General features: G+C 36.6%; 1 protein-coding gene across 1 annotated transcript in view; it reads left to right on the forward strand.

Annotated features, from left to right (window-relative positions):
• Positions 1–15,232, forward strand: part of asic4a (acid-sensing (proton-gated) ion channel family member 4a) — a 137,064-nt gene that overhangs the window by 116,160 nt on the left and 5,672 nt on the right. The window contains exons 2-5 of the mRNA XM_073845571.1: positions 6,028–6,172; positions 6,444–6,571; positions 9,885–10,038; positions 10,982–11,035. Coding sequence (XP_073701672.1) covers positions 6,028–6,172; positions 6,444–6,571; positions 9,885–10,038; positions 10,982–11,035 — 481 coding nt within the window. The remainder of the gene's footprint in view (positions 1–6,027; positions 6,173–6,443; positions 6,572–9,884; positions 10,039–10,981; positions 11,036–15,232) is intronic.

The following is a 15,232-nucleotide window of genomic DNA, read 5'->3' on the forward strand; positions in this document are numbered from 1 at the left end:
CCAACAAAGGTTGCAACTGAAAGCCCATGTGGAAGTGGTCGACTCTAAAAGGGTTTCAAAGGTAAGCAAATATTGTATTTGTCAAAAATGATCCTCTTCTTCTCTAAGAAGCAATAGTACTGTAATTTCAGATAATTCATTAAATTCAGGTTAGCTTTTGCAAGTGTGATTTGTGTATTCAAAAATGAATATTCTGTAGTGACTAGAAATGTGCCCAAATCCAAATACATTGTTGTTGAATTTAAGATTATCTTGGCTCTTAAAGGGGTCAAGTTTTTTTTATTATTCTTTTAATATGTTCCTTGGGGTTTACTTATCACTGTAAAAAAAAAAAAAAGCTGTAAAGAACTGGCAGCTGTGGTTGCCAGAATTTTACCGTAAAAAATATGGTAGCAATGTTTTACGGTTTTCACTTAAATTTACAGGTAAATACCGTAATTTTATTAACTGATATAATGGTAATGTACCAACCTTTAGAAGTACTGAAATCTGTTTTGTACCTTTGTAATACACTGATAACCACCAAAAGCAGGTGGTGATGACAACATCACATGATGAATTAAAGCCCAACACAAGGAGGTTTTAAATAATAACATATAAAGAAGGTGCACAGTGTCATTCACACAAACACTAAACACCATCATGGTAACACACATAAAACTGAAATAATGCAAAAAACATTAATTTAACAACATTAGATGTAACATATAACCCTAATGTACAAAACTGCCAAGACAAAGTCTTAGAAGAAAAAGTTATTTCAACAACAAAAAACAAAAAAAAATTAAACACAGGGAATTCTAGGAATATCAATTTACGGTTATTCACTGTAAATTTTACGTTCTTTTTCACTTCCAAAAATGGTATACTACCGTAAAATCATATGCAATGTCCAACACAGTATTTCACCGTATATAGAAGGGGAACTTACCGTTAACCATTTCACAGGTATCCATTTTACCGTAGCATTTTTACAGTTTTTTTCCGTTATTCACAGTCATTTTATGTTGCAGAAAAACAAATAAATATGTGGAATTTATTATTTTTCACCCTAATTCTGACCCTCTGTAAACAAGCTGTTTTAAGGGGCAGGGCCCGGTTGCATGAAAGTCCTTAAGTAATTGGACTTAACAGTATCCCTGAGGGGGAACAAAATCCTGTTTCTGACAACATACGGCAATGTGCGCCGCGGTTGCTATAGTTAATACTTCTCACAATAAACAGAACATAATGAAATAGAAACATAACTTAATAGAAACCATTTATTAATTAAATGAGAGCGCTACACATTTCTGTACTGCTTTGTGTACAGTCATTACCGGAAAAAAACGCTATTCTTAGGTCTTTATGAAAGCGCCACCTGCTGACCAATGACTGAAAATCAACCCATGTTTTCACGCTGCAAACACGCACTTGTGAAGTTGTAAACTGGTGGACTGACAAGAAGATAATGCATTATAAAAATCTAAACAATTAAGACAGTAAAATATATTTATATTGTTATTTGTTTATATAATGATTTATAATAGTTATTTAAATTAATATAATAATTGATACAACTCATCCAAAGTCAAACTTTTTATAGTCATTTTACAGTTTAATGTGTTACTATAGACATTGCCCTACTGTGCTCATATGGTATTCATTTTATTTTTGCAGGTCTTAAAAAAGCCTTTGAGCTTAAAAAAATGTACATTTGAGCTTAAAAATCCTGCAGATACTGTTTTGCTCCCTTAAATTTATTAAGGTGAAATGTTTACTAAGGACTTTGTAGCAACACTTAAGTGAACACTTAGATAATTAAGGTAAATATTTAATGATTTAAGTTCCTTAAGTTGACCCTTAGGTTTTATCTTGCAACCCAAGTTTCACTAAGGGTACCCTTAACCTTGTCATGACTGTCATTGCATAGGAAACGGTATCAATGCCCTGTCCCCCTCACTATTGCATGTAAGTGTTTTGACAACATGATCAAAATAAAATGGTAATTTTTCAGACAAAGCATTCTGAAATAATTTACTTACAGTTTGTGATGCAGCTGCAGTCAGTAGTATCACTTCATCTTTCAACAAATGTTTTTTTTTTTTTTTTTTTTTGTGAACTCTCCATGACACTGTGCCTTGTTTACAAAACAAAATACTTGGAACAATCCTCAGACACAATCCGGGATGCCATTAAAAATAAACTATCCCATTGTTCCTCACGCTTCCTCATCCTTCTAATATCTGTACAAAGACACAAACGAGCTGTTTCAACCAAACGCGTCAAAGCTACAGTTCTTTTACTCCATTTGTCCAGTTAATCTGTATACTGTATCCAGTGTAGACAAAATAGCGGCAGTGATTGTAATTTCTATTAGCTTTGATACAACGTTACACTCACATTCAGCGTAATCATCAACTATGGTGAAAAGAAGACTATCCGTCGATGTCTTGCTCTGGAAGCCGGTGAAACTACTACACCCTGGTGACGTCAAATTGTACCTCAGATCCAAACAAGCTGTTTTCTGAGGGTTATTACATAAATACTTTTTACTGATGACTTATGACACTTGCAGCATGTATTAAGCATACAAATTTGAAGCAAAGGGGTTCAGTTTGAGTTTTTCCAGATCTATTACAAACACATTTTTTTTATGAAAATATTTTGATTTACATTTTTAAAAATCAAGTAACTGAATGTTCATAACTCTTCAGACAGTGGCAGGTGAGCACCTGGGAAAATTCAGTAACAGGCTAGACTGGATGGCTGTTTCTGGGAACAGACAAAACTTGGACTGTTTACCTTTGCTGACTTTGGGCGAGATGTTACAAGAGAAAATGGTCCATCAATCAAAGGTGCTCTGGGCGCTGGGCTCTAAAGCAGAGAAATGAGGCAGAGGAGACTGTGCCAGCAGCCATTTCCACTGCTGCATGACTTCCAAGCTTCCATTGCCCTCCCAAAAATCATTTGTGAACACAAAGTGAACCGTCCCCTGGAAGTTGACGTTTCAGAGCAGAACTAGAATGAAAGGTCTATCATTTCTTTCTGCACAGTCCCCCTGGTTTCCTATTGGACTGGATTAGAGCAGCAATGGAAACTTAAAGATGTCAATAAACAGGACTGAATCAATTGTTGCTGGACCTCCACTGCTGCTCCGCTGCCCCGTCTCGCATTAATAGCTCATGTTGGTCAAAAAGGCCGTTTGCACACCATCATGCTGAAAACCTGGCTTTTTATGCGGACTATTATAACTACATTAAATATCATATTTAACACTTGACCTTTTGAAATGTTCTGTCATAGGTTAGATATTGGAATTGATTATACGATGTTGCATTTAGGTATTTATACACTACAGTAGTAATGGTGATGTTTATGTGTTGTCTGTTGGCAGTCTGATTATATAAAATGATGTTTATATCTGAGTTCTTTTATCCCGTTTGACCAACGACTGCTTGTGAAAACACTGGCTGTCTCCAGCCTTAATTACAGCTGTATGGTGTGCGGCGTCCACAGCTGCAGCTGGCAATTACTGCACGCCCATATTGCTCGGAGAGCCCTGCTTTGATTCAGCACGGAGCCAGCTGAGATCAGACTCCATACGCGGGCTGCTAAATGAACAGCCATGTGTTACATACAAGTGTGGCCCCTAAAGGTCCTCTCATCAGAACAAGCCTCGCTGCTGGAGAAATTTGGTTGATTTATAACAATAAATTTTAATGTCGGTTTGCCTGATGAAAAGCTCATCTTATATCAGCACGTCTAAACTGCTCTTTTCCATACAATGAAGCAAGCAAGATTTTTAGTGAATAATAACTTTAATTTAAACTACTACTACTTTGTGTAATTGTATGACTTCTGAAGACTTGAAATGTAGTGCATAAGTTGTAGATTACATTTATTATTAAGTGTTGTTTATATACTATTACAGTATTAATATTTTGAATTAGCTTTTTTTTTTTAATTAGTAATTTTGTTATGCTTTTCTATTTTTAGCGTTATTTAGCTTTATTTTTATTCCTGTAATTTAGTCATAAAGCTTAAACTTATTTTAGGTTACAGTTGAGGTCAAAAGTTCACATCCCCATTTCAGAATCTGCTAAATGTTAATTATTTTACCAAAATAAGAGGGATCATACAAAATGCATGTTATTGTTTATTTAGTACTGACCTCAACAGGATATTTCACATAAAATATGTTTGCATATAGTCCACAAGAGAAAAAAATAGATATATAGAACTTGCCTGCTGTTCTTTTGTAAAATCCTTCAGATCTCACAAATTATTTGGTTTTTCAGCATTTTTGTATTTGAACCCTTTCCAACAATGACTGTATGCTTTTGAGATCCATGTTTTCATAATAAGGACAACTGAAGGACTCATATGCAATTATTACAAAAGGCTCAAACGCTCACTGATGCTCCAGAAGGAAAAACGGTGCATTAAGAGCTAGGGATGAAAACTTTTGAACAAAATGGACAATGTACATTTGACTAATTTAGTACTGTCCTTCAGAGGCTACAGAAGATAGTTACATGTTTCCCAGAAGACAACATAAGTTAAATATACCCTGATCTTTTAATTCAGAAAGTTTTCACCCTCGGCTCTTAATGCATGTTTTTTTCTTCTGGAGCATCAGTGAGCATTTAAACCTTCTGCAATAGTTGCATATGAGTCCCTCAGTTGTCTTCTGTGTGAAAGATTAAGAAAGATATAGTTTTAGTCAACAATAACAACATTGTTTGGAGCTCGACAGCAGTGGTCACTGATCACCATTTACCTTTATTGTCTAGATTAGTGACAGAATTTTCATTTTTGCAAGAAACTATCTCTTTAACCAAAATGATGAAGACATCAGACAGCATCCCGCTGATGTCCAAAACCCAACATACTGTATGCTGGAGCCCAGCTATACTGGGCTTTTCAACAGTGCCAAAAGTTTTTCTCACATTTGTTTCTTTCTTTGTGTGTGTTTCAGTCAATCCAACAAATCAAGCTTTGTTTTTTTATTTGTGGTAGTGATTTGATTTGGCTTGTTAGCTAAAGATTGGAACCAAAAACGTTCTGAACAAAAGGTCAGAAAGAATTGGACATCCAGGACTGAAGCGAAAATCTACATTTCTAGATCTTTCATAAATATGTTTGTTTTTTGTATTGTGTCTCTCTTTTCCTTTTTTCTGTATTTTGAGTCACTGGGCACCAATTTAGAGATCCTCTTCATCCACCTGTGCTTTTTGTTGATCCATTTTCTCCTGACATTTATTTTTCAGTGGTTTTGTCTTTTATTCTTGAGTATTTTATTACACAGTCCTATGCCTCAAGCTGCAAAGTACCTGAATAATAGTTTTTTTTTTTTTTGGTCACTTTTGCTTGAAGAGGCCAGGGTCTATAAATAACAAATAACAAGTTTTTTAAATGCATGTATGTATTTATTTATTTATTTATTTAGAGTGTCTGTGGTTTATGTAAGTATATTAAGTCCAATTTCAGAAGTTATTACTTTTTGTCTTCTCTTATCAATATTACCCATGTGGAGCAATTATTTTGATGTGATGATTTCATTGTGGAGGCGGATATGTTTCTGAGGATGTGGGCTATTCATTTTCCTCTTGTTTGAGGAACAAACGCATTGCATGATAATGCAGTATGGATTGTAGAACTGTCTCTCTCTCTCGTCAAAACGAATATGACAGGAATGAGACAGAGAAAACATTGTTTGTTATGCCACCGAATACAAATGCCCACTGACAGAATGATAAATTGTAACATTTTTAATCAGCGTCTCTTTTAGTTTTTCATGTGAGTTGGAAAACTATCTTCTATGAAGATTTAAATGCGTCAGAACTTTTGAAGTTTAAAGTGACCTTTTCCCTGATTAATCATAAGCGTCTTAAAAGGCATCTCTTTGAGGGATCAAAAGGTTTATTTTTAAACTATTAAATCTTAGAGAAACAAAGGTTATGGTTTCCAAAGACTGTAGCTTGTTATGGTCTCCTCAATACGAGAATATTACATTTTTAATTTGCAATCACTGTTTTTCCATAGGTCTACACAAGGTATGGGAAATGCTATACTTTCAACGGGAACAAAACAACCTCCAGGAAGACGAAGCAAGGAGGGATGGGAAACGGGCTGGAGATCATGTTGGATATCCAGCAGGATGAATATCTACCTATCTGGAAAGAGACAAGTGAGTTGTAACGGCACATAGAGATGATTTCTGGTCCGAAAGTTGCAAAGTCATTCCATATTTTATGGTTCTCAGATGTGTCTGCACAATCTGTTAAGATAAGCATGTTTAAATTCTAGGTTTATTTGTGATGTTGTTTTTCCCATTTATATTGATAGAGGGATATGTGAGGCTTATCTTTGTGTTCTCGTACATATTGCTTGTTCTGCTTTCTTACCCTCTCTCTCGCTCATCCTCATGTTTTTTTGTTTTGTTTTGTTTTTTTTTGCAGATGAAACATCTTTAGAGGCAGGAATCCGTGTTCAGATCCACAGTCAGGATGAGCCGCCCTACATCCATCAGCTGGGCTTTGGAGTCTCTCCGGGATTCCAGACCTTTGTATCCTGTCAGGAGCAAAGGGTATAACCCTTCTCTTGAATTAATCTCAAACTTTTCAGTCTAAGTACCACCTAGAATGAAATCACGCCATCCAAGTACAGAACCATCTGGTCACACAACATTTTCTTTGCACACAAAAAGTATCCTCTTAGCTTCATAAAATTAAGGTTGAACCACTAATGTCACATGGACTATTTTAACAATGCTCATAACCTTGAACGTGGCAGCTCCGTTGCTGTATGTGCAGGGTCAGAAAGCTCTCAGATTTCATCAAAAACATCTTAAATTGTGTTCTGAAGATGAATGAAGTAATTAATGACAACATTTTCATTTTGGGATGAACTGTCCATTTAATGGTCTTGTATTTTGTCATTCACTCACCTTCATTTTGTTCCAAACTAATGTTTTTCTACAGAAAAGTAGATTTTTAAAATGTTACACAGCTCTTAACTTACAGCATATCAGAGAAAACATGCTATTACTTGTTATATTGAAGTGAAGAGATAAATAAAAATAGCGTCCAGTAAGCAAGCAATTAGCAGAGGAGGATTTCTTTGAAAGTGTGAAACACACTCAGAGTTGAGAAAGTGACTGGCAGTTGAAGGGTCACCAAGCTTGTGAAGTTGAACTATAAATGTGTATATTACAGTATTTCTACACCCATTCAAATGGCCCTAACTGACATCTAGTAAACTATCTGTGTGCAATATGATATCAAGTTTTGATATTTTTTTTAAGCAGGAAAATGGAGCATACTGAGTTGCTAAAATGAATAAACTATAGTCCTGAAAGATGACAAAAAGATTCTACTTAGCTGTGATGAAAGAGAAATAGCAACCTTTTATGCATACATGTATACACTTGTAACACTCAAGTGACATAGATCAGTGTTTCCCAAACTTTTTTTCTGGGGACCCACATTTTAAAGTCGATAAATCCTTGTGACCCAATAAACATTAAGCCCATATAGTTCATATATCACGAAGAGAATTTATGCATTAACAAAATATGTGTGACCATTTTTAAGGTCATGCTTCCACTTAACTATTTAAAAGAGATACAGATATTTGACAAAGCACATTTTTTTTTATTTAAGTAAAATGCAGATTTGCAGAAAATGCTGTTTACCACAAACACAATATTTATCCGTTATTTTGATTTCAAATCCACAAGTGCTTTTTCAGCATTGTGATCCTCTTTTATCACAGTATACTAATACAGTAACAGACATTTTCACGTTTAAACTCAATAAAAAAACAACATATTATTCAATGCACTTGACTTCTAGATTTGTATATTAAGTTGCTCAAGCAAGTTGCAACACATTTAAACACAACATAGGGAGGCTATAGCTTCCTTTTCTAATTGAAATTGGGCTATCAAAAAATATTTTAATTAAAACTTACCACAGACAGAAACAGTCGGCTCTCATGCTTTTCTTTCGCATTAAATCTTTATTAAAAACAATGCTTTAAAGAACTTTTCTGCCTGGACAAGTGCACGTATTATGTTGCCTTTTTCTTTAAAACTGCACTTTTCCTTATTTTAAACCTAGCCAAAAAGCCACGTGTTGACTGTGAAAAAGTGGACTTCATTTATATGCATTTATGGGACATTTTCGTGTCAATCCATGTTCATTTTTACAGCGAACGATGCGCTGTCACTTTAATTCAGCACATGCAGCGCTTGCAGCACAGCAAAAAATAGACTCTGCCGAAATGATCGCTGCTCTGCTGCAAACGCACTGCTGGACTGCAACCGCGTGCAGTGTGAACGCTCCAATCCGTTAACATGGGTGCGGAAAAAAATACGCAACGCATTCGCACTGCAGACGGAGTATGAAACAGGCGATGCAGAGCGCAGCTAAAGAACAACAACAACAAAAAGAAAGCAGAAGAAGAAAACAACGAGCTCCCTCGTGCGGCTAATAGGTGAACTACACATATAAATTTTAATCAAGAGTAGCCTATATAGAGCACTGAAAAATAGTGCTCGACTTGGCGACCCATACAATATTTCCCGCGACCCACTTGTGGTCCCCGCCTTTGGGAATGACTGACATAGATTATGGTAAAAGAACAAATGTAGTTGATGACTGGATGGAGGCCGATCTAAAAGCAAGCTTGTAGTTAAGTATATAAAAGGGCTGGGTTTTAGAGGACTAAATGATTAGGGAAGTCTTGCATAAATCACCACAAAGAAGTCTGTAATTTCACCTATGACCATTTTGATTAAAAAAATCCGAGAAAAAAAACTGGAACATAACATGCATTCAAAAAATAGATTTTGTTTTCTTGTATACATTAAAACCAAAAATTATTCAGACACCATTATTTTTAAATTTTGGGTTCAGGACACTATAGTTAGTTTATGTAAGTGAGCAAAATATAGTAAACATATAGGCCCGGTTTCACAGACAAGGCTTAAGCCTAGTCCTAGACTAAAATGTAAGTCTGAGCTGTTTGAACTGAAAGAAACTTGCACTGACTGATCTTAAAATATATCGGTGTCTTTGTTTTGTCTCAAGATGCACACCAGTAATGTTTTTTTCTAAGCATGTTTACAAAAATTACTTAAATATCCTAATTGAACTATCTGCTAATCCTGGCTTAGTCTAAGCCTTGTCTGTGAAACCGGCCCATAGTGGACTACCAGTAAAATTGATAAAAAATATGGGACCAAAAATTTTCTTTGACACGTTGACCTAAACATGTTTGGTTACATACTTTTCTATCAAAGTTATCTGACATTATCAAGATGAATTTGTTCTGACACAGTTGAACTCTTAAGTTCTTGTCATCTTTTATTACCATTTTCTTAACTATATCAAATAAACTGTGATAATGTGAGAAATTTTAAAGGTGTCTGAATAAGTTTTGGTTTGACTGTAATTCATTTGTGATTATGAAGATGAATTTGTTCTGACACAGTTGAACTCTTAAGTTCTTGTCATATTGTATTACCATTTTCTAAACTGTAGCGAATAAACTGTGATAATGTGAGAAATGTCGAAGGTGTCTGAATAAATTTTGACTGTGTATTGAAATGTAGGGCAATGTATTCTTAGAAACTAAAATACAATATTTTTGTTTCAAAGGCAGGCCTCTCGTTAAGCTTTCCTTCTAAAAATCAGGCCACATACAACTAAAGTCTTGCTCTTTTTTCAGTCACTTCAGTTTTTCAGCTCTTTCAAATTGAAGAACGCTGCTTATTTGCATACTTAATTTGCATGTACTAATTCTCTCTTTATTTCTGTCTCTCCTGCTCTAACAATCTGTCTCCCTTTCACTTTATCTCCCTTGTCCTCTTCACTGCTTTCCCTCTCTGTGTGTAGTTGACCTACCTGCCCCAGCCTTGGGGGAACTGCCGCTCCACCAGTGAGCAGATGATCCCGGGTTACGATACCTACAGTATCAGCGCCTGCCGCCTGCGCTGCGAGACTCTAGAGGTTCAGCGTGTGTGCAAATGCAGGATGGTGCACATGCCGGGTAACGCTACACCGCTGCATTCATTTCCCACTCAACCTAATCAGTGCGCTAATGTATTCTGCTAATTGCTAAAATACTAAATGAATAAACTCTTCTCATCTAATTTGCTCCAGGCAGTGGAGCCGAAAGCTTAATGCAAGTCTCTAAATTAACTTACTGTCTAGTCACACAATACGAGGAGCTCGGGTAGTTCATTTTGGCGATTGGAGGGAAAATGTAGATGATCGCAATCCGACGGCAACGACGAACCCGGTTCGCTGGTTCGTTACTCGAAGCAGCCGACAAACCGGAAAAAAAGCAAATAGCTTTATTTTCTCTTTTGAAAACCAACGACGTATAGACCGGGGGACTTTCTCTGTCCCTAGAAACCTCTTTTCTAATTAACTCCACCACACCTGAGTTGTTATCAGTGTGGCTTTTCAGAGAGCGTGTGACTGTTGGTGGCCGGGCTCTAATGGAAGCTCTGCTTCTCTGCTTTTCTCCTTTAATGTTGCTAAATCAATCTCCCATAATGCAAATTGAAAAGAGAGACTGTTCCAAAAGCATTAACTCAAAGGCCATTTTCTCTTAGGTGCCATATGTATTTCCTCGAACCGCTTGCTCTTTTGATGGATTCGGGTGGCGAGTTGGACCTCCTGCGGTATTGTGTGTCGATGGGGATTGGGTTTTAAAGACTTTATAAATGTGCCTTTGGGGAGGGTTTGGATCAGTCCATTTTGGGTGCAATTAGGCCTAGACTGATGGTCATGAGGGAGGCGTGGTGAAAGCAAACCCATCTCCCTCAGTCACACGCTGCCTTCCATCATTTTAGGATGAATAACAAAGCAGAGGCGCGCTGTCTCTTTCTCTGCCGCTCATGCTTTTTCTTCCTTGGCTGGCGGTGAAATAACAGCGATCATTTTGCTTGTGATTGATCAGAGTCATTATGTATTTTGTTTCTCAGGAGATGCCGATATCTGTACTCCCAGCAATATCAAATGTGTGGACAAAGCACTTGGTAAGCAAGCATTTTTCATTTTTGCTAACGCCCTGGAGTGTAATATCTCTGGAGGTAGTGGGCACAAATAATTAAATCCCAGATAAACAGATGTTGCTGTGCATGGTCTGGGGTGGGAGACACAGGATTGCTCAGTCAGTCCATGAAGGAGATTGTTCTCCATCGCTTTGACATCCTTTACAGGGCAGCATTAAACTGGAGATCCCTGCAGTGCATTACCCTCTGATACCCTCACGCCGTTATCGCCTTCTGTAGGTGTCTTGTTCCACTGATTTTATGACACTCGTAAATGGAGCGGCTCATGAAAAGTTGATGATGAGAGATGTATCGCTACAATTATGATAGTCCTTATCTAATAAGCCAGAAATTTAATTATCTCCGCAGTCAAAAGGAAACCCGACCCCATTTAATGGGTGGTTGAACTAAATCCAGATATATCTTGAAAGAATGGACTGTAGTACCGTCCACTGGATTGACCTATTCAAATATATGCGCACTGAAATCTCTACTATGATAGGTAACTTTAATTATTTATTTTCTCACCCAAACACACAAATGTCTGTAGATATAAATATATCACACATACAATAACCCAACATAGTCTATCAAAGGGTTAGTTCGTCCAAAAATAAAAAATAAACACCCTCAACCCTGCTGAAAAAAACAGCTAATACCAGCCTAGGCTGGTTGGCTGGTCTTAGCTGGTTTAAGCTGGAAGTGGCTGGTTTTAGCTGGTCTCCCAGGCTGGTCAGGCTGGTTTTAGCTGGTGGTTTCCCAGCCTGACCAGCTAAGACCAGCCTGACCAGCCTGGCCAGGCTGGAAAAGTGGACAAAACCCTTATGACCAGCTAAAACCAGGCTGGTTGACCAGCTAAAACCAGCCAACCAGCCTAGGCTGGTTTTAGCTTTTTTTTTCACCAGGGAAACCATCCTAGTTTCATCTAACATCCTACTTTCTTCTTTCAAATGAATCCTGTCAGAGTTATATTAAAATGTGCTGCCTCTTTCAAGCTTTATCATGGCAACAGGCAGGTGTTACTCTTCAAAAGGTCAAAACAAGTCAAATAAAATGCATCCATCCATAATAAAAAAGTGCCTCACACGGTTCCGGGGAGTGAATAAAGGCCCCTTGTAGCAAATCAATTTGTTTTTGTGAGAAAATTATCCACATTTAAAACGTAATAATCACTTTAATCTAGCTTGCGCTCACCAGGCAGATGACTTAGGCCCCGGTCACGCGAACACGTTTTTTGGGTCTGAAAATGCAAGGTGCACTGCACTTTTTTTCTTTTTTTTTTTTTGGTGACTTTTAAAAAAGAGCAGTGTGCTATTTTTTTTATGTTGCTAGGCAACGACCAAAACAGCTGTCCTGTCAGTCTAATCAAGCACTCTAAAATCTTTGGTTTTTGCTGTTTTTTCAGTAAGCTGTCATATTAGCAGAAACCTTAAAAAATACAGCTTCGGGTTACCAGCGACAGATACCAAAAGTTTCTCCTCCATTATTGCAGGCTGTTGTTTTGTTTTGATCTCTCCACTTGCGCGTCTGAGTTCGTCACTTCTGACCAACAACGTTGTCCTACGTCATCCGCCCGGAGCTGCTTCCGTGTACAACAGTGAGCGCAAGTGATTATTACGTGTTTTTCTTACAAAAACACATTGATTCGCTACAGGAGGCTGTGTGAGGCACTTTTTTATTATGGATGGATGCGCTTTATTGGACCTCTTTTGACCTGTTAAAGAGAAACTACGGTGGCCGAGAGAGGCCAACAGGCTGCAAACAAGAAAACACGTGCAAACAGAAAAAAACGACAACAAATTAAGAAAACATCTTCATCAGTTTGACAACACATGCACTGCAAATCCTCGCAACGCAAACACAAATACGGAAACGCGCTGCAAATTCTCACAACACAACCAAACTCAGAAACGCACTGCGAACACACGAACGCGCTGCAAATAGCACGAACCACAACGGAAATGTTTCAGGGGGACCTCAAAAAGTGACGAACCCATCTGGGACCTGATTATTTGTTCAGTGGCTGTTGGTCAGAGCAGAGGTGTTATCGGTGAACTATCACCTTTTAGTGATAGTATAGTATCACTTAAAGGTGATAGTGATATAAATAATCAGGTAATATAGTAATATAAATAATCAGGTCCCAGATGAGTTCGTCACTTTTTGAGGTCCCCCTGAAACATTTCCGTTGTGGACCGTGCTATATGCAGTGCGTTTGTTAGTTTGCAGCGCGTTCGTGTGTTCGCAGCGCGTTTCTGAGTTTGGTTGTGTTGTGAGAATTTGCAGCGCATTTCCGTATTTGTGTTTGCGTTGCGATGATTTGCAGCGCCTGTGTTGTCAAACTGATGAAGATGTTTTCTTAATTTGTTGTCGTTTTTTCTGTTTGCATGTGTTTTCTGGTTTGCAGCGCGTTGGCCTCTCTCGGCCACCGTAAGAAACACACCTATTGCCATGATAAAGCTTGAAAGAGCCAGGGCATTTTTAATTTAGAACTCAGATTGGATTCCTCTGAAAGAAGGAAGTCATATACAAAATAATGGTCTAATTTTCATTTTTGGGTGAATTTAAAAAAAGGCTTGCTCAAAAGCATTGAGATTCCAAAAAACTTCAACTTCCAAATATTCACAGATTCATATTAAGTAAAAAATTTTAGTTTTTTAAATGAAAATTGTATTCATGTATTATGCATTAAATTAATCAAAATATATTTATCAAAAAATACTGGAATAAATGTATCATGGTTTCTTAAAAAATATTAAGCAGCATAACTGTTTTCAACACTGATAATAATAAGAAATGTTTATTGAGCACAAAATTACCTAATTAGATGTAGCATTGAAGACTGGAGTAATATTAATAGCTTTATTCACAGGAATAAATTGATTTTTTAAATATATTAAAATATTGTAATATAATAATTAATTAAATGTATAATACAATTATAATAAATCACAATATTACTGTTATTTATTTTAATTGTTTGTTTATTTTGATCAAATAAATGCTGCTTTGGTGAGCATAAGAGATTCTTTCAGAAACATTAAAACGTATTTCAGACCACAAGCATTTGAATGGTATTTATACATACTTTTTTATATACTGTGAATATGATAATTAAGACATACAGCTTAATTTCTATTCACCTTTTTCCTGAACGCAGAAGTTTCGCCTGACTAGAATGGTGCTTTACGTTCCGGCCCTTAGTTTTTCTAGTCAAAGTAACATCTTTTCGGAGTCAATAATATGACGTTATGAAAATGGTTTTTAAAAAGCACATAGTGTGAGAAGTAATGAGAAGAATAACAAGTAAACTATAGTTTAAACTGCAAACCTGTGTGTTCATAATTAAGATCATTAGGACACACCAATTTGCAATATTAAGCAGCAAAACGAGCTGTTTTGTACAGCTAAAAATAGCTGGATACGGATGAGACCAGAAGCCGGACCCATAAAATTTACAAATGGCCGTGCCCACTCTTACAGGAAAAATAAGATGGATACAGCTTGCAATCATGGGATTTTATTTACAAAATAACAAGAGCACACATTGATTTTATTATTTCACACACAGTATTTTCACTTAAGTGGTGCAAGCCATGCTTTTTTTTTTTTTTTTTTATCATTGTTTATGCAAAGCATATACTGCTGGTGTTCTGGACACAGATTTGATGGTACGCTAAATGAGTCCTTTACATGAATTCCTGAAGGTTTTTGCTCTTATTGTGGCAGCCAACAACAGCACAGCTTAACCCTGTGCACATTTTTATATTTAGATATATTGAAAAAGTTTCAGTTTAATTCATTTAGTCAATCTTTTTACCCCATTTTACCTTGGATTTCTATGGAGACCGGAACACGAAATTTAGAATCCATCATAATGACGGTCATCGGTAACTCAGGAAAAAGGTGGCTATATAAATATATAGGCAATTTAACAAGACGCTGCCCACCTAAATAACTTAAATGTAGCTACTAGTAGCTTGTAGTGTGCCTAGAGCCGATTTATAAAGGGTAGTTGAACTTTAAATTATGATATGCTTGAAAAATTTCAAAGTAGCTTCCCCAGAACTGCAACATCTGCATGTAATAATGTAAATCAAATAGGCAGTGTCGTGGCATGTCTACTAAATTTTGTTCTAAAAGGAGGAATTTAATGTTAAAAATGTGGTGTATTCTGTATAC

Source organism: Garra rufa, chromosome 8 (assembly GCF_049309525.1).
Source record: "Garra rufa chromosome 8, GarRuf1.0, whole genome shotgun sequence".
Lineage (NCBI taxonomy): Eukaryota > Metazoa > Chordata > Actinopteri > Cypriniformes > Cyprinidae > Garra > Garra rufa.